This window comes from Morchella sextelata, assembly GCF_020137385.1.
Source record: "Morchella sextelata strain SCLS chromosome Unknown scls_3, whole genome shotgun sequence".
In the NCBI taxonomy this organism is placed as follows: domain Eukaryota; kingdom Fungi; phylum Ascomycota; class Pezizomycetes; order Pezizales; family Morchellaceae; genus Morchella; species Morchella sextelata.
Window position 1 is genome coordinate 3,128,269 of NW_025408618.1, and position 27,360 is coordinate 3,155,628.

Below are 27,360 nucleotides of genomic sequence, written 5' to 3' on the forward strand. Positions count from 1 at the left end.
CGTTTTCAACAAGGATCTTGCCATGGGTATGACTCCGTATGAGCTTCATGAGTTAGTTGACAACGATCTCGGAACACTTCCGATTTTTTGAAACTGCACTAGTTGGGAGCAACTTCGATTCCGCTGGGACCTGCTAGGCCGTACTAGTAGGATTGATATTTGCTGTCGACTGTAGTACTCTAGTCTGATCAGAACCTTGATTGGCTTGTTCCATCTTATTCTGTTATAACAGAATTTTGACTGTAAGGATTGTGCAGAAAATCTACATGTAGCCATATGCAACCAGTGAAACATGGGCGATAAGTCTCAAGCCAAAATTACATGTAAACTGACCTTGATAGTCACTGGAAGAGGTTTGTAGAGCGAATGATATGATGCCCCTCCTTTGTGCTTAGAGTTCCCCTAGAGAAGGTTCTGAGGAGTTACACCTTGGTAATAAGGGACCTAAATAGTTTGTGAGAGAATTCAGGAAGTACCAGGTATCGGTGATGAACCCTATTGAAGTGACTGCCAGTGGACAGAAGCATTGTAGATTATAGAAATCCGAAACATGGGTAATTTTTCTTCTATTGTATTGAGGATATTAACGTTTGTATCTTGCATTTGTGGTCGTGATCATGATATTTTCAAGATGGCTATGGGGTAGACTTATTTGATACCTGATCGTTTTCCTGCCCGTTTTGAAATTGCAAATATGGTGGAGTATGAATTCTTTCCCTAATACACCCAGTGCGGACGATATCCAACCGGAATTTGGTGACTGTAAATCGGAGCCCCGCCGGAAACAAACCGCCGAAACAAATATTTATCCTAGGTCTCTTTGATACAAGAGGCAGAATTTATCGATGCGGTTAAGGCATCTGCCAGACGGTTGGTCGGTTGTATGTAGTCACCAGTTGGCTTCGTGAGATCTAGAATGCTTGGCAACGACTTTGCCTAGCAAAGGTCCATCCTTAAATATTCCGAATCGAGGGAACCCAGGAACAGCTTCCTAGATGTTCCTGCAATTGGGCAAGATATCTATTCCTTTTTGGGCTATGTCCCCAAGCCAGTCGCGATCTCAACTTTAACGTCACATGTAAAGTACATGTATGTAAGGAAATTCGCTGCTTGCTCTTTGAGTTGGGATGCATTTAGCGTGGGTTGGACTGCATAGGGCCTCTACCTGAGGAAAAGAACCGAAGACGGCTCTCTGCTTGAACAGATATATAGAGTACGCCTCGATTTGGCCATCAAGTATTTACCATATGGATGTCCTATGCTAGACGTCTATACGGGAAACAAAGAACTTCCGTAGTTGAAGCATGTAGAAATAAGATTGAAAGCGAGATGAGAAATCAGACCATGCATGGCTGATGATGTCGTTAGTTTTCGAGCCAGGACCGGCATCTGTCTCCGTAATTGACTGGGGTGAAGAGCTGCTGTTGCTGCCGACTGGATGGTGCTCGGGCGTGAGTTCCCAGCTCCGTCTATCCCCGGTCAACTCCACTAGGAAGAATCTCTCTCTAGATACAATCATGTAGGTATTTGCCTCAGGGTTAGAAATGGCTCTCTTTCATCAGTAAGCACTTCAAATCAAACCCCGTCATCCCCCATTGACACTGTAAATTCCGTGCGAACTTCTCCGCTCTAGCTGTTGCTGTTTCCCTCTTGTCTTTTCTGCCCTCATCTCTTGTGTATGTGGATGTGTGCGTGTATGCGTGTGTGATCATCATCGTCAACTGGCCGCAACCCCCCCCCACCGCGCTATCCTTTCTTCTTTCTGCTTGAAACTTTCACCACCACATATTCTCCATACTCAATACTCTCGAGTACCCACAGACTCCTCGTACCCCTCCCCCAGGTTTCTGTTATTACTCCGCTGTTACTACTGCTACTCCCCACCTTCAGCTATCAAATAATACCATAATATAATCCCTCTTCTGGCGGTAGAGTACATTGGGTTGTTATTTCTACTACCACTAAATAGTTTGACTTCTCTACCTGCAGTCACTAGCTCCGACCCCAGATTATCACGACGATTGACCTCGGTCCCATCCAGTTAGCTACCTTTACAGCACCCGTACAGCTGTTTATATAACAACCAGAAGGGTTTACCCCCCTATAGGAGAGCCAGATAATAGCACTGTAACACAACACAAACGGTAAAGTGCAGTATAAAAGTGCGCTGTGTAGTCAGCCCTTTTTCAAAATCTCTGATGGCCACCTACGCTACCCGACTTCAAAACGTTCTTGGGCCAGTTGTTGAGAGGGCTCGACGGTGGTCGCAGTCGTCGGCCGCTGAGGAGCGTCCTGCACCTCCTATTCCAGCCCTCTCAGATGAGGATCACGATTTCTCAGCCGCAGAATCAGCCATCGCGACACCACTCCATTCCCCTCGTGCCTTAGAGCCAGTTTTCGAATCTTTCGATGCAGACCCGGAAGACGGGGCTTCCGAGCAGGCATTAGCAATCGGTGATCCTTCTTCAAGGTACCGGCCCCCCATGTCAGGTCAATCAAACGAATTCGCGAATCGGACCCCCGAATCACCACCGTCAACATGGAGGTCGCCAATATCTTTCTCGGACTTACCTACTACCTTATCCCCGACCTCGGAAGACAATTCGGCATTACAGAACCCCGCGAAATCTGCGCTCCCGGAAGATGATGGACAGAAGTTTTTGCGCCAAAAGCTTGTCGAGATCTCAAGGCTGAATATTTCAGACCGGGAGAGGGCCGTACGAATGCATAGTCTTATGTTGGAGAAATATAATGCCTCTCGTCGTCCCGAGGAAATGTTCGAGTTAGAATCTGCACAGTCGGGCCAGTCCCAAGCTAATGCAGAGGAGTCCTACATCTCACAGCACGATAACCCGTTCAAACTTTCACCTCTGGATATCGCAAAAACATATTATACAGGACCACCTACTCCAGATGTAGCAGCTAATGGGGAGTTGGTAGTTCAAGAGGAGATACCAGCTTCTACGGATTTGGGAACTCTCCAAGATCTACCGGAGGAGCTTGGATGCCCGCATTACCGGCGTGGCGTAAAACTCCAATGTTCGACATGTGAGAAGTGGTACACATGCAGGTTCTGTCACGATGAGAAAGAGGACCACGTTTTGATTAGGAGGGAAACTAAAAACATGTTGTGCATGCATTGTGGAACGGCACAGCCAGTAGGGCAGGACTGCAAGAATTGCGGTATAAGGAGCGCTAGATACTATTGTGACAAGGTCTGTTTCCTGGCCGTCGCTTTTTCAAAAAAGAAGATAGAAATACCTATTTTTTTTCCTTCTCTTATTCATATCTATCACATTCTACCCGTCAAGGACTAAAAAGAAATACCATGCTCTCCAACCTTGGAAAGACTTATACAATACTGACTCTGATTTTGTGACCAATAGTGTAAATTGTGGGATAACGACCCGCGAAAAAGCATTTATCATTGCAATGACTGTGGAATATGCCGGATTGGTGAAGGACTGGGCAAAGATTTCTTCCACTGCAAGGTCTCTAATCACGTAAACAAATTGTGTGGAACGAATAAAATTAACAAGTAATATAGAAATGCGGTGTATGTATGTCTATCTCTTTGGAGGGCTCCCACAGGTGCATAGAGCGCTCAACGGAGTGTGACTGCCCAATATGCGGTGAATACATGTTTACGTCTACCATGACGGTCGTTTTTATGGTATGTGATTCAATATTTTCGATCTTTCCAATTCCGTAATCCCGGATGAAACTTACTTTGGTGATGCAGCGTTGTGGACATTCAATTCATCGCAAATGCTACTATGAGCATATGAAGACATCCTACCGGTGTCCTACATGTACGAGGACAATCGTAAACATGGAGAGTCAGTTTCGTGCTCTCGACAGTGAGATTGAGGCTCAACCCCTTCCTGCTCCGTACGATAAATGGCGGTCCCTTATCACTTGCAACGATTGTTCGGCAAAACAGAATGTTCCTTTCCACTTTCTGGGACTGAAATGCGACAATTGTAAATCGTATAATACAAGTCAAATTCGAACAATCCGGCCTGAAAATATGGCTGGTGATGTTGATAGAGACAACAACACATCGCCAGCCGTACCTCCCGCACCGTTAAGGACAATTTCCTCGAATTCACTAGCAACAGCACAACCACTGAATTCACCGCCACGCTTGGCGCGGGCCGAAGCCGGGCCCACAGATGGAGAGGCGGCAATTCTAAATGCAAACCGAGCGCTTGCAGCAGCCGAGGAGGCGATTGGTGTTACGTTGGATATGGGAGACGAGGACTTGATAGTCGATGATGGTTGGGAGACGAATAGTGATGCGGTTTCGGACCTGGAAGTGGACGACGAAGACGAGTTTAAGACAGAAGCGGGTGAAGATGAAGAGGACGATGAAGATGAAGACGACCCAATCCAGCTTATTGGGCACCCATAAATAGAGGCTAAAACTTATTCGGGCAGTTTTTCTTTGCTGAAACCACATCTCATCAGTTGCATTAAGGGAGTTCTTTTTGGAGGATTGTTAAAAATGTTTTTCTTTCGGTATTCCCCCCTCACCCCGGGTTCATGGAGACATTGTGGTCTAAGGTTGTTGGGCCATTCAAGTGGAGTATGGGGTATTTTTTATGTTTCCCCCCCAGCGATAAGGTCGTTTCGTTCGGCGGTGGCTTTGCAGGCGTTATCATCCGTTTCTTTCATTTGCACCTGGGGAGGAGTTTTCTGTTTATTTGGTGTATATGCTTGCATTCCAGTTTGTGTTTTTATGACTGATTATTGACCTTCTATGTATTCAACTACTGCGGCGGGTGTATCGTCGGCTACGGAGGAAATATTTTGTTTCATTATACCACATTCACTATCTGTATTATGATAACCTTACTGTATTATTTATGAGAGGTCGTTCGTTGGAATTGATTGAGATGGCACATACAAATACAAAATACTCATAGATCTTATATTATATTCTGTGCTGTCCATCCAAAAGTGAAAAACATAATTCGTGAGCTTATTGAAATGTGGTTGAGGATCTATATGCACAGAGTATCACTCGCGTGTATGTCGTCATCCTTGGCATGTAAGGATCACAGCGCGACACAAGACAAGCATTTTGAAAGAAATCTATGATGACATCATGTGTCAAGCGTTGTAGTATGAAGATTGAGTTTGATTTAGGTAGATGTAGTCGTCATTTCCACCCGAGTGCAGTAGTCTGCAGAGGGGATGGCTCCAGACTAGCCTGCAGGCTTAGTCTATTTGGCCATGTCCCTGGAATATCACCAATTGCAAGTGATTCCACATTTGACTTCTCAGCCGCCTAAAAACCGATGTTTCGACACAACACAAAACCTAAACTAGTCTCAAATCCCGACACTACATTTAGGTATCGTTTATCGGCTTAGAAAATAAAAAATCTGGTTTTCATAGATATAATGAATAAGGTGGTCGTCGAAGCTTCTCGGCAAGGTCAATATGCAACTTTGGACCCAAAGCTATAGCGCTACATAATCCGGTCAAAACCGTAATATATGAGTCCCAATTAACTGTCGATCCATTTGGTTTTCTTCATGCTAGCACAACTGCTGAGATATAAGATTGTTGCATCACTTATTGACACCCCGGGGACGTTATAATATGTTCCGTCCTAGTCGCCAACATGATTATCGGCCCCTCTACCAACAGGAGAAATATGTGATACGTAGCCTAAAAGAGTTGTTAGGTGACTCCTCTTGTTAATGTTATGATATCACTAATTGCGATATACTAGTACTAGTTAGACCTGTCCGGGAAACCAGATGGTTGGCATTATTACAGTGGTTGATTCACAATATTACGAGGAGCTAGAAAAACGAAGCCTGAATGCAATCTCTGTACTATACTGGAAGCTTCTTATAAATCTGATTCTGGAACTATCTGATAAGTATGGATATACCGTGTACATAATGTGAGCTTTTTTCGTTTCTATATAGTAGTTTCTTTTGTGTCTTCTCTGATCAACTGAGTCAGCCGATTGATTAACTATTGCGAGTAAATATATTCTTGTGAGTCGACAGATTAATAAAGATGGTATGGTGTTGGCTCCAATATGTGATACTAACAACGATATATAGTACACGTAGTGTTCGGCTATGCACTAGTACTCCACGATACGTTTCTTATGCTGTTTCCAGTATGAAACAAAACCTACTTCTGTCAGCCAGCAGAATAAGCAAAATTGTGATCAAGGGAGTTGATAACTATAGAATAATATAATTCAGAGATTGATACTCCACAGCTTCAGTCCGGTCGAAAGCCGGTAGACGCTTGTCTGATATATCGATATGCCGGTGGATAACCCGGCCAAAGAAACGGAGCTAATCACATTTCATTCTGAATAATTTTATCTTTAACGGCAAGTCAAGAGGTAATAGCAATATACATGTATGCTCCTAGGATAGTGGAATGCTAGAAAATAGAAAGTATCAATTATAAATAAAAGTCTCCAGAGTACTGATCCAAATTGGCTAAACCTTATAAGATCCCGGAGGCGGTTAGCTACGACTAAGTAGCATACAACAAGACAACTCATTTACCAGCAGTCTAATTGGTCAGTCAACAGAATCCTGTGGTGACCGAGATGGAACATATATCGTTGAAAATTAGGCCGGAGACTAGAGGCCTTTGACAAAGCAAACGGTCGCAAGCCCAGGAAATCTGAGCAGAATCATCAATATGTAAGATGTTGTAGTTTATGTTAACAAACACAGACCATCCACTACCGTTCTCCAGTTTTTTCTTTTTTTTTTTTGTTTAAACCGTTCTCCAGTTGAATGCCTCAGCCATCTTGACAGTTCATGGGATACCTTGAGGCCAAAGCCTACTGGACTAGGATACATACTCTGTATACTTATTCAAGAATTTTTATGACTCAATCCTTAATCTTTTTCCAAAAACATGGGTGAGTGATAGATGTAATTAGGCTCATGGGTCATCACTCGGTGTTTATAGGTGCTGATGATTGATCGATTGATAATCTTCATGTAGGTGCTGATGGGAATGCTTTCTCCGCAAAATACTTCCGTCCTGCGTATGTAACTGCAGTATGAGAAGCTTCGCTTTCTTATTCCATCAAATTTATATCCGAAAATTTAAGCTTTGGAGGAAGTTTTTAACCCGCTCGCAGAAAGGACACGTACACGCAAGTATGTGCACAACATACAGGTATATATATCGACAGTGGTGAAGACACATGTCATACAAGCTCGGTGAGTTCCTCGAGTTCTAGAGATACATTATCTTCTGCAACCATCTTTCCCTCAACCATACAGCGGAATTGCACCCCGTAGGAGCCTCTCGTCGGTTGTGTGCAACACAACTCACTCATGTAAGGATTCGGTTCAAACCCAATTTCACCTACCGTATGCATAGTTCAACTAGTTTTTTGGATCTAAACGCGTATTAGAAAGTAAGAATTCCAAAAGGTGAAGATAGAGAAGCGTGTCCGTCTTGTAGAAGTAAGCTAACAAAGGAAGTTCCGAAAGGGCTGCTCGATTGATCGCGATTTTCATCTTACCTACCAAACGCAATTGGGTATATAGAATCCAATGTCTATATAGGTTGGAGCGTCTGCATGGATACATAAGGTTTCAGTGTTGTGGAATCATATAGACCTTCTAAACTGGTACATGGTGGCCGGCGAATAAACCGGATACAATAGGCGAATGACAGGTATTACCACCCCGAAGAACAGAGGAGCCATTGCACCATAGCATTGGTATTATTAAGCAACTCTCCCGTTCGGTTCTCTAGGGCAGCGTATAAGGTCTTTCGAAGCCCTTTTGATATCATCCAGATAGAGCCTGTATACCCTCTCCTTGCAGGTGCATGTTTCGGGTTCCGTGTTTCCCGCTTGTTCGGAGTTTACACGGAGGTTACTGCTCTATACAGGTACGTGTAGCTCCGGGAGAATCTTGTTGGATTATATTATTGCATTTTGTAAGTTCTCCTGTGATTTTGATAAGTGGTTTGCGGTGACCCAAAGCTAAGATCGACAACAAAAGATTTGGCGCGACTAGTACCCTCCAATATTAAACAAACATGTTAAAAAGGGATATTGCTACAGTTATCTCAGAGAACCTAATATATCCCATAGAGCAAGGAGATCTAGAAAAGTCTTTGCCAATGACGAAAAGATAATCTGGAACAACGATGATCACAAGAGGGAAAGCACCGAAGCCAATAACGACTTATACTACCTCTTTATATAACACATTAATATCAATTACATGAATTGGCACAATACTGATCTACAGCGGCGGCGAGATACCGACATTTGTTCGCCGGCCCCGGTGCGGAGGAACATTGGATGGGTATGGCCGGTCGCACTGGTTGGGCTGCGCTATATTAACACAAAACATCTTGATAAAGGCAGAGATGTCTGATTTCATTAGGTCATTGATGCGTTCTACCGGCGTACGATATCATGTGACATACTTCACTCTCTTGAAGTACATACCCTCTATTACCTATTCGTAAAATTTGAAGACCTGAGGTGATTATGCAGATGATCTGATAATCAAGGAAGGAAGAAGCGTAAGAGGGTAAGTTGACCCTTGGGGATAACAAAACACCAAACAGCAAGCGACACTCCCGCATACGCAGAGGAATCACACTGATGTGTTGTTTGCTGTTTCTCTAGGGTTATGGGGGGCCTGTTCGGAGGATACCGAGAAGAAAATGCTCGGCCCGGGCCACCTAGATTTAACGATTTCCCGAACATTGGCATTTATCAACCCTTGGTTGCCCTGGAGTGGAACTTCCGTATCAAGGGGCCAAGCTTCATCTTTCCGTGGGCTCGGATGGCTTAGCTAGTACAAGAGACCCTGATGCATATATGGGGAAACCGGAACCTCCCTTCCCCCCCATGACCGAAGAATAAGGTACATATGCCGTTTCTACTTGACGTTTCTAGAAATTGAAGGTAATTCTCATAGATGAACAGCGCAGCACTGCATAAAACCTCGATTTCGTGCTATGCTACAACACGGTAGTTTCTGCTAGTAACCCTGCCAAGAACAGTAGTTTCAGTGCCTGTTCTGATGGTAAATGTATCTGAGCACACGGAATCTAGTCTCGTGCCGTCCCGGTAGGGAAATCTGGAGAACGACACTACGTGGAATGCATTTAGGGGGTGCCTGTTAATGCGGATGATCAAAATAATGCGGTTTGACTGCAGACTTGATTTATCCACCAAAACCGCGAATTGATGGGAAATAATAATAATAATTCACCTCGATAAATTGGAGAATTTGGTCTCCCCCCCCCCAACTCCGCAGGAAGGCCCGTGGTATTAAGTACTAGTTGCAGAAAATAGTGGAAGCTCCAACTACTCAGAGGTCATTAGTACCGTAAGGGTTTAGCTAAGCATCAGCCAATATAAACGGTCGATCATAGCCCGATTGGTATATTGCACCCCTTAAAACCTTACAAACCCCATAGTGGTACCAGCAATCGGAACTCGGCCGCGCAGGCTCCTGATGCAGGGAAGAGTGCGGAGAATGGGGGTAAAAAACCGGGGAGGTTAAAAGTACGGAGAAAGTGCGGGGGGACACCGCTGCTGAGTTTTTGGATGAACATAGGTTGACATATTATTGGAATGGGTGTTTTAACTCGCCGCGTAAGTTTAAAAATATTACTTAATCGATTACTAGATAGGTTGAAATTATGATTGACTGTGATTATAGGTCCCCTCTTTAGTGATAACTTGATAGCATATCATTGAACCTACACAGGTAGTTATAAGTATATACTTTGCTCACTATTTTGGGAACCTCGCCATATCGTAAGATCTATTGGCCGTGGTATCCTGTTCGTAACGGTAGCTATAGTTCAGGTATTGATTTAATATAGTTGTTTCTATGGATTTATATAATTCTAACCTTTTAAAACAAAGCATTAGAGTAACTGGCCTACTAACCAATACTGGGCGTTCCTAATAAATGTCCTGACCAAGCCTCACTACCATCAGTATCCAAAACTCGGCGAATAAAAACCCGTTCCCAACGGACCCCGGCCCGTACAGGCACAACCCCAACCTAATGCGGTACTCCTTAAACAAAAATAATGTTTCAAAAGTCCTCTTTCGGGAGCTTTTGTACACTCCTAAAGTCCGATTATTACTATAGTAGTGGTTACCGGGTTTCTGGGGTGAGCATCCCCCAACGTCAGCAGAAAAAGAGGGCAGTCCAAAATAATATAAAATGTGTACTACACTCCGGCGCCGGTCCTGGAAATCCTGTATACTCCAGACGGCGGCGGAGGATCGCACGGACTGTTTCCGGGGGTGGTTTTGGGAGAGGGAGCCGGTATAGCTACGGAGCTGTGGAGAATACTGCTGGGAGAGCTTTGGTGGGTTGGAGGGGCAATTGAGATGCTATGGTATGTTTGATATCTCGATGTTTTCTCTAGAGTACTGAGGATTGACTCCCGAGTTCTAATTCCTATATAGAACTCGCTGTTAGCCCCCAAATAGCTACCCTCAAGCTCCTCAAGCTCCTCAAGCTCATCAGCTCCTCAGGTTCTCAAGCTTCTCAAGCTCATTGGCCCCTCAGCTTCTCAATCCACGCCCCCTCAAACGCCCTAAAGCACCATCCAAAATGAGGGTCTCCGCCACCTCCCTCATCCTCCTCCTTCCCTTCTCCCTCGCCGCCTTCACCCATCCAGGCCTCCTCCACACCGCCTCCGAGTTCACCTTTGTCGCCAGCAAAGTCGCCTCCGGCGCCCAACCATGGACCACGGGCTTTGCCAAACTGACGGCCAATTCCCACTCGGCCTCCACCTACACGGCACGGCCCGTAGCCACCGTCTACCGCGGCGCCAGCAGCCTCGGCACCGAGAACTACTCCCTCCTCTTCAATGACATGGCCGCCGCATATGCGCTCGCGCTGCGCTGGAAGATCACCGGCGACACCGCCTACGCCGCGGCCGGCGCCGCCGTCATCGACGCTTGGTCCTCCACGCTCACCGAGATCTCGGGCAGCTCCGACAAGTTCCTGGCGGCGGGCCTGTACGGGTTCCAGTTTGCGAACGCGGTCGAGATCCTGCGTGGGTACAGCGCATGGACCGGGTTCGCAGCGGCAAAGGAGGTCCTGCTGGACGTCTTCTACCCCATGAACCGGGACTTCCTGCTCAACCACAACGGCGCGGCCATCGACCACTACTGGGCCAACTGGGATCTGTGCAATATCGCGAGTGCGATCGCCATCGGCGTGGTCGCGGATAACCAGACCATCTACGACGATGCCATCGAGTACTTTTACCACGGCGCCGGAAATGGCGCCATCGAGAAGGCCATCTGGAAGGTGTACACTGGCGCCGACGCCGGGCTTGCGCAGCTGCAGGAGAGCGGGCGCGACCAGGGCCACGCGATGCTCGTGGTTGGGATGCTGGGGACGATTGCAAAGATGGCGGACAGCCAGGGCGTGGACCTTTTCGGCTATCTGGACAACCGCATCCTCAAGGGCTCCGAGTACGCGGCAAAGTACAACCTGGGTAACGACGTGCCGTACACGACCTACACCAACAGCGACGTGACGCAGACGGTGATTGCGCCCGCGAGCAGGGGCGACATCAGGCCCATCTGGGAGCTGCTGTACAATCAGTACGCGGTGAAGAGGGGGCTGTCGGCGCCGTGGACGACGCAGTATGCGGCGCTCGTCAGGACGAATGGAAGCGGGTCTGAGGGCGGCGGCGGGAACTATGGCCCCAACAGTGGCGGGTATGACCAGCTGGGGTATGGGACTTTGATGTTTTCTTTGTAAAGGGGGAGGGGGTGTGAATGCTGTGGTGTTGAGTGTTTTTTTGCATGTGGAAGTAGTTGGGTGAAAATATTGTTGTGTATGGGTAGTTTGAAAAAATGATCATTGGCTTTTTTGCATATCAGCAGTGAGTGCGGGCCGCAACAACGCTTATCGTGCAGAAAGCTTAGCGGTGAAACGGCACCCGCGCGCAGTCATTGGCCGTGTGTGCGCAGAGTCTCTCTTCTCGCTTCTCGCTTCCCTTCCTTCCTGATCTCCTTCCTCTTCCTCTTCCTCGTCTCGTCATCACCAGCTTTGTGGCGTCCGAGTGACGTTTCATGACTGCATAGTACATGTAGAGAACATCCCGACAACACACCACCACAACTCATTGTTTCCTGACCGCTGGATTAGCTGATTGGAGCACTTGTTCCTCGCAGACTTTGTAATCCTTACGTCACGCTCTATTCGTTGTTGCTGCTGTTGACGAAGTTATGTATCTGTCTAGCTGTACCATATATCACCACCACCACAACAAAAACAAGCCAGCCCAGCCCGCCAATCAAACACAGCCATGAAGCCTCGGTTTCAACCAAAACACCAAGCCCATTCGGCAATTAAAATATGGGGGGGAATTCACATCCCGGCTGGCGGGAGGGGGGAAGGAGAGATACCGACATGAACACTAAACTAAAAAAAACTACATATCTAGCCACCTAGGTACATGTAGCTAACGTCCTTCACGGATAAACAAAACAAAACAAAACAAAACAAAAAGGAAAGAGTACGTAGCGGACGGGGCGCACCTCCGATACGATACTCACCGCTCTCTAGCTCTCCGCGACCCGACACCAGAGGAGAGGAGCTCCATCCATCCAGCCAGCCATCCCGCTCCGCTCGTATGTAGTCGTATAGTCACGTAGTGTAGTGTAGTGTAGAGGAGGAGTAGTGTAGACTGTGACGTGCATAATCTAGCATAGGCATAAGCAAAGCATAGGCATATGTAAACGCTCTCCACACTGCACTTCTTTCTTTTCTTCTTACCTGCCTGCCTCTCTACTATACATGATACCATATGCCTATACTCTAGCTAAACTCCGATACGTCCCCCCTCTCGTACGGTTGGAATACCTACCGGCCATCTTGATTTGGTTTTTTTCTCGGTTTTCGAAATATCCTGTTCCCCCTCGCCTCTAAACAAGAAAAGGCGCCCACGGCCAACGAACGAGACGAGACGAAATGAAACAAAACGAACCTGCAGATTCGAAACTGGGCCCTGTCCTGCTATTGTTTCCTCCACCCCGCCGCTCGCCAGACAAAACAGCTCCCCCCCCCCCACCAATGCAGTGCGACGGTGGTTGGGAAGGAGGGGGGGGGGGCTCCGAGGGAGGAGGGAGGGAGGGAGGGCTGGATGAATTCATGACTGGACCTATCTACCCTATCTACTCTATCTATCTCGAGTATCTGGGCGACTTTTTACTTTTGCTTCGAAATTTCTGCATATTGCTGGCCTCCCCACCACCCTCACTCCCCAACCCTATTCCACTCCACTCTATCCCCACCCACCCCACACAAACCCAAACCCCCGGGGCTGGAAAGGAAAGGGAAGGGTTGGGGTTATTGCTGCTGTCGCACAGAAGAAGAAAAAAGTCACCCCCCCTCCCCCTTTTTTTTTTTCTTCGACGACGACGACGGTTAACTTCGAAACCCGCCCGCGTAGCTTACACCATCTGCCGTGGTACGGCGGGCGGCCAATGGGGATATGGTACTCTACTGTGTTTTTGTTTTGTTTTTGGGGAGGAGATTTCCCGACGGGCGGAGGGGGGAGGTGTGCTGTGGTGTAGGGCCCGAGGTTGGGGAGTGGTGGAGTGTGGGGTTGGGTGAGGGTGTGGTGAGAAGTGTGGTGAGAGGGAGTGGGTGAGGCATGAGAGGTCACTCGGTTATGCCTTGGGAGGGGTGGGTAGTGAGTGGTGGTTGTGGGAGGGCTGGCTGGTACCAGGCGACTTGTGGGATAGAGTAGATTTCCTGGGATAGAGTAGATTGCCTGAGTTAGGTAGGGGGGGGGGTAGGTACGAGATTCTGAGTTTTTTTCTGCCTTTGGGTCTAATTCTGTCTACATGTATGTAGGTACGTACTGTACGAGGTACATACCAACTAAGTAGTCGTTCCGATCATTGATACCACTGACTAACCACCACCACCATGATCATCACCACCACCATGTCACCACCGACCCGCCTAGCTCCCGCGTCCTATCTCCGACCTCCTTCCCCACGCGGAGGTCGAGTATGTAGAGTACGTACGTACTACGTGATGCATCGTATCTCTCTCTCTCTGTACATACCGACTTCTACTCTAAGCTCGGCCCGGCAAGTAGGGGTAAAGATAAAAGGTATAGTGAAAAAAAGTAAGATTCATGCATACACATTACATCTCTCGGGAGAGGAAAAAAACTCTGAATGGGAAATAAAAATAAAAATAAAAATAAAGCTCTCAGTCTTCCGTTCCGTAATCTACTCTGCCGTGCCGGCGGGTGGTGCATAAAATATATATGCACTCTTAATTGCACCTTACCCTACCCCCTACCCTACCCTACCCACCCTACCACAGTAATATATTATGGGGTACCTGCAAAACAAAGTTTCTTTCTTTTGTTTTTTCAGGAAAAAGAAAAAAAAGAAACAATACGGTAATGGCGTAGCTACAAGTCGTGCATACAAGGAAATGGAGAGGGAGGGATGGAGACGTCACTTTAATTCCCGGTACGCTGGGTGGGAAGAGATAGAGAGGTACTCGACATAGAGAGGGTGGTCATTCTGCATGCCGCGGGCGGTATTGGAATTTTTTCTAATTGGCAAGCTTAAGGCCGAGGAAGTAGAGTAAGTAGGAAAAAAAAAAAAAAAAAGAGTTTTGAAAACCCGGGTACGGGTGCCTTTTTGTGGCGGCTGTTTTCTGTGGTTTTGGTATTTTAGGAGAGAGAAGAGTAAAAATGTGGTTTAGGTAACAGTATGGGGTACATATGTAGCCAGTTATGCAGTTAATTATATCCCATTACTACATGTATTAATGTGATGGACACCCTCAAAAATAATGAAAAGTGAAAAATTAAAAAAAAAGGTCCCAGCATTAATTCCATTGCCTATAAACAACGGCGTCTAGATCCTAATTAATTGTACGACCTATTAAATCTATCGGTATCCCTAGATCCTTCTGCTGCCGCTCTGCTCCTACCGGCATGAGCAGCATATATCCTGTTCTCGCTCTATCTCACCATATATATGACATCCAATATCTAGCTAACAGCTAACCAGATTATAGCTATAGATGGGCCGTGCACATAAGAACCAGTGCGGGTTCGCATTTCATGAGTTGATTAATAGCTGCTGCTTAATCGCTATCATGTCGATTGTTTTGGGTTAATAGCTGCTGCTTAATTGCTATCATGCCGATTGTTTTGGGCCTTGCTTGCTTGCCGTGACCATCAAGGTCCTCAGTTGATGATCAGGAGCTGATATACACGTGCACCTTGGGGCACGCCTTCGTGGTACGTAGCCCTGTGCCTACTTAGCTAATAGAAAGCTAATATAATTTGCCTGGTTTGACTTGCCTGGCCTTGGCGGGTTTCTTGATAGCAATTCCTTGCTACGTATACGTGTACGCATCATTATATTGAACCTCTCCCCTAAACCACATTTTATGGGGCTCGTACCGTTTTCACAACTAGCCAGCTCCAGGCCGCATAGCGTAGCAAAAAACAAAAGTTCTCAAAAAACAAAAACCGAGAACAGGTTAACTAACTTACCACCTCTCCTTCCATCTCTTCCTTCCTTCCTGATACGTACAGGCAGCACAGCAGCCAAAAAGAAAAACAAATATCCACAGCCTTACCTTTACTGCACATATGTAAAGCCTCATCATGCTTGCTCATGCCATGACACCTGTTTTATCGAAACATAAAACGTGCGTCCCTGCCCTCCCTCCTATTCAATCAATTCCTACCTACACCCGCAGAGCGCAGCATTTCCTGTATCCTATTATTATTATGTAAAAAAAAGCACGTTGTCCGTCCAAAGATACCCGCTTTGAGGAATTGATCTCCCCTGGTTTTTGTTTTTCTTTATGAAGGGCCCTCGAGCTCGAGCACGTGGGGCTGATCGTAGTTGTGGTGGTAGTGGACAAGAAAAATGGAAAAAGATGTTTCCGGCGCCGAAGTGGAAGAAGAAATAATTTTTTCTACTAAACTGGGCGGCCGTGTTAGGGTGAATGTTCCAGTAGGAAGGAGGTTAGTTAGATACCTAGGGCTAGGGTACTCTAACTCTATGGTGCGGAAAAGGTCCCCCCTGCTGACTGTTAACTCAACCATCAAGGCTACTAAAATCAAGCATCATCGATCAACCATGTCCAGAACCACCATCACCACGCACGTAGGTAGAACCTGGCTGGCCAGGAACAAATTGTTGTCAAGTTATTTCGATCCCATCACCCCAGTGACTGCTAAGTCTAGGTGAAGATAGGGTTTAGAGCCTCCGAGAAGGAAGAGTGCGAATCGGTGATCCCATGGATGAGTCAACGGGGGACTACCGTGCGTGTGGATGTGGTTTCGGAACCAAGATCGCGCCCTCCCACCCTCCGGAGGGGGCGCTATCGCCAAGCTGTTATGGTGAGAGCATAATTCCACCTCACCACCTTGCTGGATGGATGGTGGACGGTGGATAGTGGTGGTTACGTTTGTGTATGGCTTGTTCCCTGGAGGTTTCCATGCCTGCCCATCCAACCATCCATCCAAACCAAATCCACTCAGGGCCAAACGCCATTTTTGATTCGAACTCCCCCTTCCTCGAGTTGATAATCGTGGTTGATGAAGTGTCATTGCGCAATAAATCTTATAAATTGCACAGGATTGAATTGGAGTTGAGGCCCTTTTTGCCCGTTCGTTTGCAGGCCCCGTTGGAGAGTAGAATAGGTAATGTAGCTGGCTAGCTAGCTAGATAGGATTGTCGTTGTTGATGGATGGCTACATACAGTAAGCGCTCCTCTTCGTCCTCTGCCTACCAAGGTTCCACGGCCAACCGCTTTTTTCCTTGTGTTCCCATGGGCTGTTCTGTTCACGGTCCTCGGACGAACCTTAGGACCGGTAGAGTACTCTCTATCTACGAGAGTCTCTCGCCTCGTACCACTGTTACTAAGTAAAGTAGACCAAACCTCCGCAAAAACCCCGTAGTAATTCCCAATGTGCGGGTTAACGCGCTTAGGAGAATTAGAACGGATGATGACGGAGGTTTATTTTCTTTTCTTTGTTTCCCTCTAGCTCTTAGCTCTGGTAAGATTCGTGTTATTTACGGAGCCGGAAGTCGAAACCTGGAGAAGGAATGATACGACTACCTCATACCCCGTGGGATTGAGGAAGGAGGGGGGGGTAAAACCAGGAACACTGTCCCCCCCCCCATGCCCCAAGCCATTAGCACCGGAGCCTCAGGGAAATCAGGAACGGGCCAAGAAGGAGAAGAAGGAGGCTCCAATATGCTGTAAGGAGGGCTCGCCTCCTATGCCCGCACTCAATTGAAATGCCACCGGCGGCATCTTAACTCCACAAGGCTGCGATCTGTCTACGGCTCGTTTTACTGTTTGTACCTTTTATGTCCGAGAGAGGAAGAAAAACGAAATATAATTAAAAAAGGAATAAAAGAAAATACATGAAAGAGGCTCAAAGCTGACTTGCCCTGTACTATGTCTGAGCGTAGGCAAGTCTGGACAGGAACAGGACACGGGAGCGGAACAAAGCCGACAGGGGTGTTCCTGTAAACATTCTCCCCCTGCTGTCTCCCCTTCCCTTCTTCTCCCTCTCTCTCTCCATCCATCTGCGGACTTTGCGTCATGCAAGTCATCCTTTGTTTTTTTGTTCTTCCCCCCCCCCCTGTCCAAGGCGACGAATCAGCTTCTCGATGGGCGGTCCTCAAGTACCAGTGCCAAGGGGGGTGGTGAGCAAATCATCCTTCACCTTGACGTTTCGTTTCAATCAGGGAGCGACACAACAACAATAACAAGGAGAGACCTGTAATAGAGAGAGGATGGAAAGGGAAAGTACCAATCCAATGTACCTGCCGCTCTCTCATACGTTCCTTCTTTCCCGGTTCCGCGAGGGTCTGAGATCGATGATAGTGCAGGGATATATACATTCATTGCCAGAGAAAGGCTTCTATTCAATTGCTTGATCGAAGTGTCTCAGAATAGTGGGCTGAAGGAAAATCTCAGCAGCAAGCACAACAAGCGAAGCACGAAAAACTTCACTTTTTGCAGCGATATTCTCAGCTGATTCGGTCGCTTTGCGGTGCGGGCCCCAGAGGCATGGATGGGTACATTCAATATCGCTCGATGTGCATGAAAAGTGTTTGGTTTGGGTATTTTGACAGGTCAACCATGGGAAATTTTTCATGATGACTCTGGCGCTCCGCCAGTATGGGGGATCTTTTTTTTTTTTTTTTTCCTTCTTTCCTGCCTACTTGCTTGACGTGACTCCAAGAACCCAGTTTTACGCGCTCTGGGTACATACATTACCACTCGGATAAACCGGAAAGGATCTCTTTTGCTTCATTCTTGTTTAAGCGACGAATAAATGCAGTGGAGATATTTGGAACAAGTCATCTTTTTTTTCGCCTTTCTCCAATGTGCGTTGAGCATGAAGGGAACCAAGGAGAGGGAGAGCAGAGGAAGAAAGAAGGATGTATGTAGGCTGGTAGGCAGGCAAAAAGGCAAGGGCCAGGGTGTCAATCTCCTGCCATGTACTGGGGTTTGATCTACAGCCTTGTGTGTCTGATTTGGCAAAATTCCAGACTATTTTTCTGTGCTGCGCGTTTGAAGGGATTAACGATGAACCTGAAGGATAGACAACCGGCCGTTTCTTCAAGTACATACGGTTTGATGGATGGGATGTTGCAAATGCCAGGCTTCCCTTACGGTCGTGAAACACGCCTACTTTAACCTTTATGGTACTCCGGACTTGGTTCTCTCCAAGACAGAAAAAAAAAACTCAAGACGTTTCCTTCCATGCACATATCTTACATGATACATACTTTAAAAAGCACAGTATGAAGCAGGCAAGCAAGCAAGCAAGCAAGAGAAATTGATTGCGTGCGCAGTCGTACGTATTCTACAGCACACTCCCGGTGCCAAGAGAAAATAAAGCGCACAATATATCCTTTCCATGGTCGTTGAAAGAAGGGAAGCAACTCAATTTGAGTCATGGCTATCCTTACTATCTGGGAGCATATCCGTAGGTACACCACAGTTCTAGGCCGTACTCTATCGGAGTTTGCAGGTGCAGAATTAACAACTGTTGTTGCTGTATGGGGCAAGCCTAGTCTAGCAAGTAGTAGAGATATTAATATTTACTCTAGCTAGCTACTGTAGCCACCTAGGCAGGCAAGTGGCATAAAACGTCCAAAATCTGTACGACCTTTCAAAAACCATACAAGCGTCTCCATTTTCGGGGTCCGGCTACTTACAATTCCCCTCCCCATACACGTGGTGCAGCAATGCATTCCCGTCCGCTTCCTTCCGACCATCAATCTGAAATTTGCATCGCAACCTTGGATTGGGGACCTCTGCCTGGAAGAGCCACTCTAGGCACAGAAGTGGTTAACTAACTTCCTGATGATACAATAATGATACCTGATCGAATCATCCTAGAAAGCTAATTCAGTTGGCAAGGAATGGGGGGGATGATTGATCCTCTGGATTGACTGGCTGTCTCCCGTGGCCGTGACTTTTTTAGTAGTAGTAGGCTAACCTACGTATCAGACAGCGAACTGCCAGCAACGTGCAACAGTGTGCGTAAGAGACGAAGCAACTGAAGGGAAATGGAAAGAGTAAAAAAAAAAAAAAAAAAAAAAAAAAAAAAGAATAAAAATTTGCAGATGTGCAGACCTACAGTACCCTACGTAGGTACTTCACTTGGTAGGGTACCTTAGACATCGAAGGAGGCAGTACAAAGTGCGCACGATGTATGGATGAACCTACCCGCCAATGCCCATCCGAAGAGACCGATGGTAGAAGAAGGAAAAGAAAAGAAAAAAATTGATCCTTTCCATTAGTACTGCTTGCGGAGAACCCTTACTGAACCCCCATCTTTATTGCCCACTCTTTCATCGTATGAGGTTGCCTGATAGCCCAACAACATATCAGGTCAGTACTTTAAAGTTCGTTGCCATTACCACCGAGCTGCTGCAGAAAAATATGTTCGATACCGGTTGTGAAGGATCGCCGACCGGATGAAACAGAGCCCGCGCTCGATCTCGGCGAACGTCACATCACAGCCCAGCAAGGAACTCAGCCAGGAACTTTTTAGAAAATTTTTCGCAAGTAAGAAATAATTTGGAGCAAAATGTGTGTGGTGATCAAACTTAATTTTTTCCCTTTCCCTGCCATATAATTGGCCTAACTATTCAGCTACTGGAGATCACCTCCAAAAAAAAAATCAAAAAAAATCAAAAAAAAAAAAATCTAGTAGTTACAACGCCCTAATCGTACTCGAACAGCTCTCCTTATCCCCAAAACCCGCTAACATAGGAAATAAAAACTTTGAACATCGAAAGTCGTAGTATGTAACAAGAGAAAGAAACCAATTAAAGTCTTAGATGGCCCATCAGACGCCTTCCCCCTGCAACATAGCATAAGTAAAAGAAAGAGTAGGAAATGTAAAGAGTGTAGATGTTGCAAAAACAGAAGCAGACCCAAATAGTTCACCTCTCCGAGATCATGTTAAGACATAGAATGGAAAAAAAAAGGTACGCCCCAAAATCTCCCATACGCACACACAATAACCTAGAAAACCGAACCCCGAACGTAAAGCACAAAACCGACAAAATAGAAACTTTTTAAAAAGACCCCGAAATATGCAGATAAGAAATGAAGATATAAAGAAAAGCAGCCCTCGATGCCAGCCAACTCCCAAAGCAGCGAGTCACCAGGAGAAGATATCGTTCGAATGCTGATGCGAATGGTATAGCGTACGCAAAAGATGAGATGAGATGTAATGTGACAATGCCACCCACAAAACCCGTAGTTAAAATATGTTCGTAAGAATCGAAATGATGATATTTTTTTTTTGTGTTGAGACCCTTAAAGCCTCCCTCCCATCGTACAACCGCCCAAGTTTGTTTCTCTTGTCCCCAAAATTAAACCACCGTCATCCTTCGCTTCCAGTCCCTTACATGGTCGAATGAGCTGGCGTAATCCCTAAGCTCGCTCTTGACCTTGTCCGAAAGCACTGCCGGTTCCTGCTGTCCGCTGTAGCTGTTCAATGACGACAATGAGGTGCGTGATGGTGAGGTGTAAAGCTGAGAAGGGCGAGTGTTGTTTGGTGCGTACGGCGAAGAGTAGAGATTGGGAGGAGTAGATGAGATTGGGCTTCTTGATGCAGGTGATGAGGATGCTGAGCTTGACTGTCTTCCAGACATTGCGGAGAAGTTGAGCGGAGGAGGAAGGTAGAATCCAGCCCCGGTGCCCATGTTAGAGTTCTGCCATGAAGTTGTAGGAGTGGTAGTAGGTGATGATGAGCCGGAATTGCAAGAAGCGTGTTCGAGATCCGCCAAGCGGCACGATTGTGAGCAGTATGCTCCGTGACCAGATTGCGAGATCTCACGATCGCAAGAGAGACAGTAATCAGGAGACCAGTCCATTTTAGTGATGTTTATTGAGTAGTAGTGAAGGTGTTTTTTTGGTGGTTATAAAACTTTAGCTGATTGATATTCAGCTATTTGAGACGATGTTCGAGAGTGAAGAATCGATCGATTGATTGTTGATTTGAATTGATGAAGGAACGAACTCAGTTGTTTTGGCAGAGTAGTCGATATGTAGTAGGGATAGTGGATAGTTATGGTGATGAATGAAGGGCAAGCCAAACGTGTTGTGAGAGAGGGGGGTTAGAACGAGATCGGAGGGGGAGACTGGCAGCATATATTTAAAGAGTGTTAGGCAGGGCAGGCAGTGTGTGAGGTTGCTGCTAACTAAAGAGTCAGTGAGCGAGTGAGGGGAGGGTTTGCGTGCTTTGGTGGTAAAGTGAGTGGGTCTGCCAGGATCCACACCATCCGAGACGATCGCTGCCTGTCTGGCGTGAGCCAATGAGGTCTTTAGTTCGCCGAGGGTGTGATGCATCGCAAAAGTACTAGGCTTTTGTGTGAGGGTGTGTGGTGGGTTGAGGAGTGCAGGGCCACCAAGCATGAGGGTGAGGCCACTTCGATCCCTGTGCAGCAGCAGCTGCGTCGTCGTCTGCAGTAGCAGCAGCAGCAGAAGCGCAAGTCCCCTCCAAAAAATCAAAACACAAAAATCAGTTTTTTTTTCATGCTGTTTTTTCATTCTTCCAATTCCCAATTTATTCCAACCCTCCTTCATCCCAAAATAAATAAATAATCTCAAATTGGAAAAACGAAATAACAATTCGCCCCAGTTCCCACACCAGCCCTCCGAGACAACCTCTTTCCTAATCCACTTTCTATTTGGCCTGCATTCGTGTGTGCGGCACCTCCCTCCAGTCTCTCTGCTCTGCCCGTTGCGCCTCACACACCCAATTGTTTTGTCCTTTCACCCTCCATCACGACTCTACCGTAAAGTACTATTGAAGGCACGCAATCTATTGGAGAAAAAAAAGGAAGGGAAAAAAAAGGACAAAATTTCTCACATCTGTCCACTCACGAAACGCAACGAGTTTTTTTTCCTGGGTAAAGACTCGCTTCGGGCCTTTTTTACGCCTCGTCACGGGCTGTTCATCAACTGAGGAGGGCGACAGTGGTTACCTATCAGCTAGCTAGGCTTCAATGTCGTTCCTGCACCTCTTTCTTTTGATCAACCTCTAGGCCACTCACTCTGCTGTCGTGCTATCCAAATCCGTGCTTGAACTCCATGTTAAACGGTATTACTCTTTTGGGTTCTCTAACATGATCATTGCCCCTGCCGTATTTTATACCCTGGAAAACATATGTTAATCCACTTTTTTTTTTTTTTTTTGATCAAGTTCTATTGTTTCTAGGTACAAAGAGTCGCATAAAGTATAAACTATGGCGTAAAGACCTATCCCCGACCGACTATTTTTCCACCTATAAAAAGCTTACGAAGACAAATGAAAAATTATGAAAGAGGGGAAAAATCCTTAATGGGGCCTCCGAGAACCTAGTCTCCTGGAGGTAGTGGCGGGGTGGCGCGGCGTTTTTATGAGATTTCCATCGCGGTCTGGGGGTTGGGGGGGGTCGGGGGAGTGGTGGGTTTCCTGCTGGGGCAGGCTGGGGCGAAGGAGCGGTGGGTCCCGTTGCAGTTGACGCACTTGGCGGGAGAGATTTCGCAGCAGTTTTCAAGAGGTGCCGATGCTCCTTTGCACGTGGCAACTGGGCAGCGGTGGTCTTGGAGCTTGTGGGGGAGGGTGCACAGGGGGCAGGCGACGGGAGACCTGCATCCCTGGGTAGCGTGGCCGAGTTTGCAGCAGTTCCTGCATTGGGTGGTGGAGGATGCTCGCCACATGACATTGCAGCGTCTGGGGCGGGAGAAGAGGCGGATGGTGGTTCCAATGGTTGCTGCCTCTTCCGCCGTCACGGAGACGATGACAGAGGTGGTGGCCTTGGAGGAGCGGGAGGTTTCATCCGTGTTTAGGAAACGGACGGCAGAGGGGGTGATGCCAACGGCTAGTTTAAGTGCGGAGGGCAGGATCTCCTCTAGGCATTCCTGGTTGGGGAGCTCGTAGAGGGGGACGCCATGGATGGCGAGATCGACGTTGGTGGGAGCGGGGCGGAAGGTGGTGAAGGGGTTTTCCGGGGAGGCTACCTCCACGTTTAGGATCGTGGTGAGGGCCTCGAAGAAGGGTGTATAGACCGTTGATGGGACGGTGGGGGGAGCGGTAACAGATACTGTGCCTCTGTTGTTGATGGTGACGGAGAGGGAGGTGACGGGGGCGACTTGGTGGCTTCGAGCCAGGGCTTGCCCGAAGAGGCGTGGGAGGGTTGCCGACAGCCTTTCGGCATTGGCGATGGGGCTGGGGGTTGTCCTGGTGGCGAAGAAGCGGCGGTGGGCAGACGGTAGGGGCTTCGTCTTCGGGGCGGATCCTGGGGCCGGGGCTGCGGCTGCCTTGGCTGCCTTCTTGCTGGGGGGGTTGGGTGGGTTGGGAGTGGATCGAACCACTTGTGCATACATGGGGGTTGCCCTCGGATGGGCAGGCTTGGCGGGCGGGGTAGGTCTGTGGGGGGCCTGGGGTGTGGGAGGGGGGAGGCTGGTTCTCCCGATGAGGGTGTCCAGTTTTTGGACGATGAGAGGGTCTGAGGTGGTGAGAGCAGCCTTGGGGGCTGCGATTGACTCCCTCAGGGAGGTGATGTCGTCTCCTAGCTTGGAGACTGTTTCAGCGAGCTGTTTGTTTTGATGAATAATTCCTAACAAGAGGAGGGTATTCATTTGACTGGAGTCGCGGTGGTCTCTGGCTCCGGTTTTTTCTTCAACCTCGGCAGAGAGGGAGTGTCTGAGCTCTGGAAGGCCAAGGACCTTGTCGAGCGAGCTAAGGTCGACTACCTCGAAGAGGGCTTTCCTTAGCAACAAGTGGGCGACCGACATGAAGCCGGAATGGTGGGAGTTTTTGGTGTGTGAGAACGGTTGTCACGTAAAAAGAGGAGGTTGGTTTCAAAAACCAAGGAAGAAGCGGGGAAGAAGGATGATGTTAATCCACTTTACTTGCATCACCTATTATCTCACGATATTTCCTTTTACTTCTATTTTCTGCCACTGTTGTTTCTATGTAAGGTAAAAAAACGAAACACAAGCTCCAGCTGACCCACCCAATCACATACGACTGCTCATAAAAAAAAATCCCCCCAGGAGTTTCATAGCCCTTTTTTGTAGCATGTGGTTGGTGGCAAGTGTAGATAGACGGTTTGTTACTGAGAGAAGCTCAAAGCCTTGTTTGTCGTAGGTAACCATCGTGAAAGCTTTTTCTACTGCTTCTATCACTTCCCGCTGTCCATCATGTTCCCAAATCAGACATAGATTGACACTGATAGGTACGGGTGGCGAACCGAAGAGAGGCGCGAACAGACTGTCAAATTTTTGATCAACAGATAATCTCATAAGCCGAATTTCTATCCCGAACCCGAAGAAAGGCTCAATTTCTTAGAGATGTGGTCGTGAGACCCAGGCTGAGGGCCCATAGTGTTGAACATTCACGATATTGATTGCGCATAGACGTCCACATCCCCTATCTTTTTTTTTCAGTCGCTAACTGCGAGTATTTCCTTAGTGGAACCCTGCATTTTAACTCCATATAGTGAAACATAATTGCCCTTGGACCACAATATTAAAAGAGGCTTCCTGTTGCGGCGAGATCTAGGTCGTGAGCTTTGCACCCGTTGATCAATGCCATCATTTCTTGGCCTGTCAGTCGTTATTGAGTTTGAGTGAGGCTTCCGCGTTGTTCTTGAGACGAACCGTGTCTGGTTTAGCTAGCTAACCGTCGGCCATATCACAGGCACAGCTCATGGCCGCGCTTAGACTGAAAAGTGATGGAGAATACATTCGACGTTAACCTACGGTCCTAACCTGGACCCCATCTGCTTCAGTACTCCGCTTTTTTATGATTGGACCGTCAGCTGAGTTTCCAGGGCTTGCGTCAATTGTCATGCATATTGTGGAGGCTCGTCACCCTCCTCAGCCAAGAGGACTCCATGTTTATTTTTTTCTCACGAGAGTGTATGGACTCGTAATTAGGGGAGTTAAGCAGCATGGGAGTGAGTTGTAGACGTTCAGTGACAGTTCGTAGTTCGCAGAGTATGTACGTATTCATAACTGTTCCTTGCGCGAGATGTACCTACTTCATCACCTATTCAGTCAAGTGAATACATGCGTCATTGACTTGTACATATTTCAATACTTATCTCCTTCTAGACCTCCGCTCCCCAGGTTTTGATTGCCTCATGACTTGTCCAAAGGACCAGGAGGACCATGTTCCCTTCGTCTTGATGTTTAAATGAGCACTTTAACAGAAATAATCCCCGTGGTATATTTTCTTTTTTCCTTTGGAGTACAGTTCTTATCCTTTTCATCCTTTATATGACTTCCAAGCTAAGGTTGTAGTACCAGATTGATCTACATGGAAGTGGTCCTAGTTGAGAAATTGTTGAATCTCACGAGAGTGTCGAGGATGTAAGCCTTTTTTCAAAGTGAAAGTGATATGACACTTTTACCATGCACTTTCCCCCTAAGTATGGAGAGACTTGTCATGCGACTTCCCGCAAGCAAGCATTATCGATTTTTTTCTTCGTTCTTGAGTGAGTGTAAGGTTTCTCAAAAGAACAAAATATATAAACGGAAAAAATGTAGCGAAACCATTACCCAAGATCGACTCACCACCTACCAGAATTTGAGTATCTCCGTTTGAAGCACGTCTCTCCTTTTTTTTATTTTTTTCTAATATTTTTTATTTTTCTCATTTTATTCCTTTATTTTTTTATTCCCCATTCCTTCTCCGCCAACTGGCTGGCTGCTGGTACTCCCCATGGACCATATGTACGCGAGATCCCGTGTCTCATCTTCCCTTTCTCCAGGTTCTTCTTAGCCTGGGGTCTGCTACTGCACACTCAAGGTAGGTTATGTAACTCTTGTATGTAGGATTTAGGGGGGTTTTGAAGTGGAGGGGAAGGGAAGGGATGGATGGATGGAGGAGGTCCGCTGCATCAGCGTTCGTCTCGTCCTAGCGGCATTTGAGGTGGCCATGGCGCTCCTTCTCACTCTCAGAGAGAGAGAGAGCCTCTCTTACACAACTGTCGTGTGGGTTTTTTGCTTCTTCTGGGGTGTTTTTTTTCCGTTCTCCCTTTTCATATGGTGAGAGGAGGGAGCGAGGTTGAGTGACTGGAGTGAGTGATGCCCTTTTTACGTTAGCGTCGTTTATTAGTGCTTCCCCGCATTTAGTGATTGCCATCCAGGAACCACGCTACTCTCGTCATAGACTACAAATCCTATTACTTTTGGTTTGGTTACCAGAATAGCTGTGCCGAAGCCGAGTGGACAGCCAAATCAACATTCCCATGACCGGCCAGCTTACATAGTACTGCAGTCAGTACGTACTTGTCTGGTTTTTCCTTCTTCTTCTTTCCTTTGCGCTGATTTTCTTTTTGCGTTCATTGCTCTGTTGTCTGGCTGGCTGGCTGGCTGGCTGGCTGGCTGGCTAGCAGGCGAGTAACTGGCTAACAGCTGGTTAGCTAACTGGTCAACAACTGGCTGGCTCGCACTACCGTACCGTACATACATCTCTGTGCTGCTCTGCTCAACTCGTCGTACTCAAGATTTTTTAGCTTTCTCGCTAGCTGCTTTTCTTCCCCTTCGGATCCTCCCTTTCCTTCCCACTCTGGGGTAAATTCAGGGTTCGGAGGAGAGTGCTACGTGTGGTACGCTAAGCTAGGGCCACGCTAGCCTAGCCCTCCAAGCAAGAGGTTGTTCATGGGACCGACCCATCTCGCAGGACAGGAGCAGCAGCACGTAGGTAGGTAGGGGGGTTTAGAATAGCTTGGTTTTTTTTCTTTCTTGGTCTTGGTTCCTTCAAGTACGAACGCCCCATACTTTGACGTCCACGATACGATTTGAAGCTTGT

At 47.2% G+C, this 27,360-nt stretch overlaps 5 protein-coding genes across 5 annotated transcripts; 3 read left to right on the forward strand and 2 right to left on the reverse strand.

Moving 5' to 3' along the window:
- Positions 1 to 2,198: 2,198 nt before the first annotated feature.
- On the forward strand, positions 2,199 to 3,507 carry H6S33_009640 (uncharacterized protein; the record flags this gene model as incomplete). The annotated part of the gene is made up of 2 exons (XM_044841058.1): positions 2,199 to 3,058; positions 3,387 to 3,507. 2 exons carry the CDS (start codon positions 2,199 to 2,201, stop codon positions 3,505 to 3,507), a joined length of 981 nt encoding a protein of 326 aa, XP_044698455.1.
- Positions 3,508 to 4,030: 523 nt separating this feature from the next.
- Positions 4,031 to 4,414, forward strand: H6S33_009641 (uncharacterized protein; the record flags this gene model as incomplete). Its single annotated transcript, XM_044841059.1, has 1 exon — positions 4,031 to 4,414. One exon carries the CDS (start codon positions 4,031 to 4,033, stop codon positions 4,412 to 4,414), a length of 384 nt encoding a protein of 127 aa, XP_044698456.1.
- Positions 4,415 to 10,610: 6,196 nt separating this feature from the next.
- Positions 10,611 to 11,774, forward strand: H6S33_009642 (uncharacterized protein; the record flags this gene model as incomplete). The annotated part of the gene is made up of 1 exon (XM_044841060.1): positions 10,611 to 11,774. One exon carries the CDS (start codon positions 10,611 to 10,613, stop codon positions 11,772 to 11,774), a length of 1,164 nt encoding a protein of 387 aa, XP_044698457.1.
- Positions 11,775 to 20,923: 9,149 nt separating this feature from the next.
- On the reverse strand, positions 20,924 to 21,427 carry H6S33_009643 (uncharacterized protein; the record flags this gene model as incomplete). The annotated part of the gene is made up of 1 exon (XM_044841061.1): positions 20,924 to 21,427. One exon carries the CDS (start codon positions 21,425 to 21,427, stop codon positions 20,924 to 20,926), a length of 504 nt encoding a protein of 167 aa, XP_044698458.1.
- A 1,525-nt stretch (positions 21,428 to 22,952) lies between these two features.
- On the reverse strand, positions 22,953 to 24,335 carry H6S33_009644 (uncharacterized protein; the record flags this gene model as incomplete). Its single annotated transcript, XM_044841062.1, has 1 exon — positions 22,953 to 24,335. The coding sequence occupies one exon, from the start codon at positions 24,333 to 24,335 to the stop codon at positions 22,953 to 22,955; it is 1,383 nt and encodes a 460-aa protein (XP_044698459.1).
- Between the last annotated feature and the right edge of the window lie 3,025 nt (positions 24,336 to 27,360).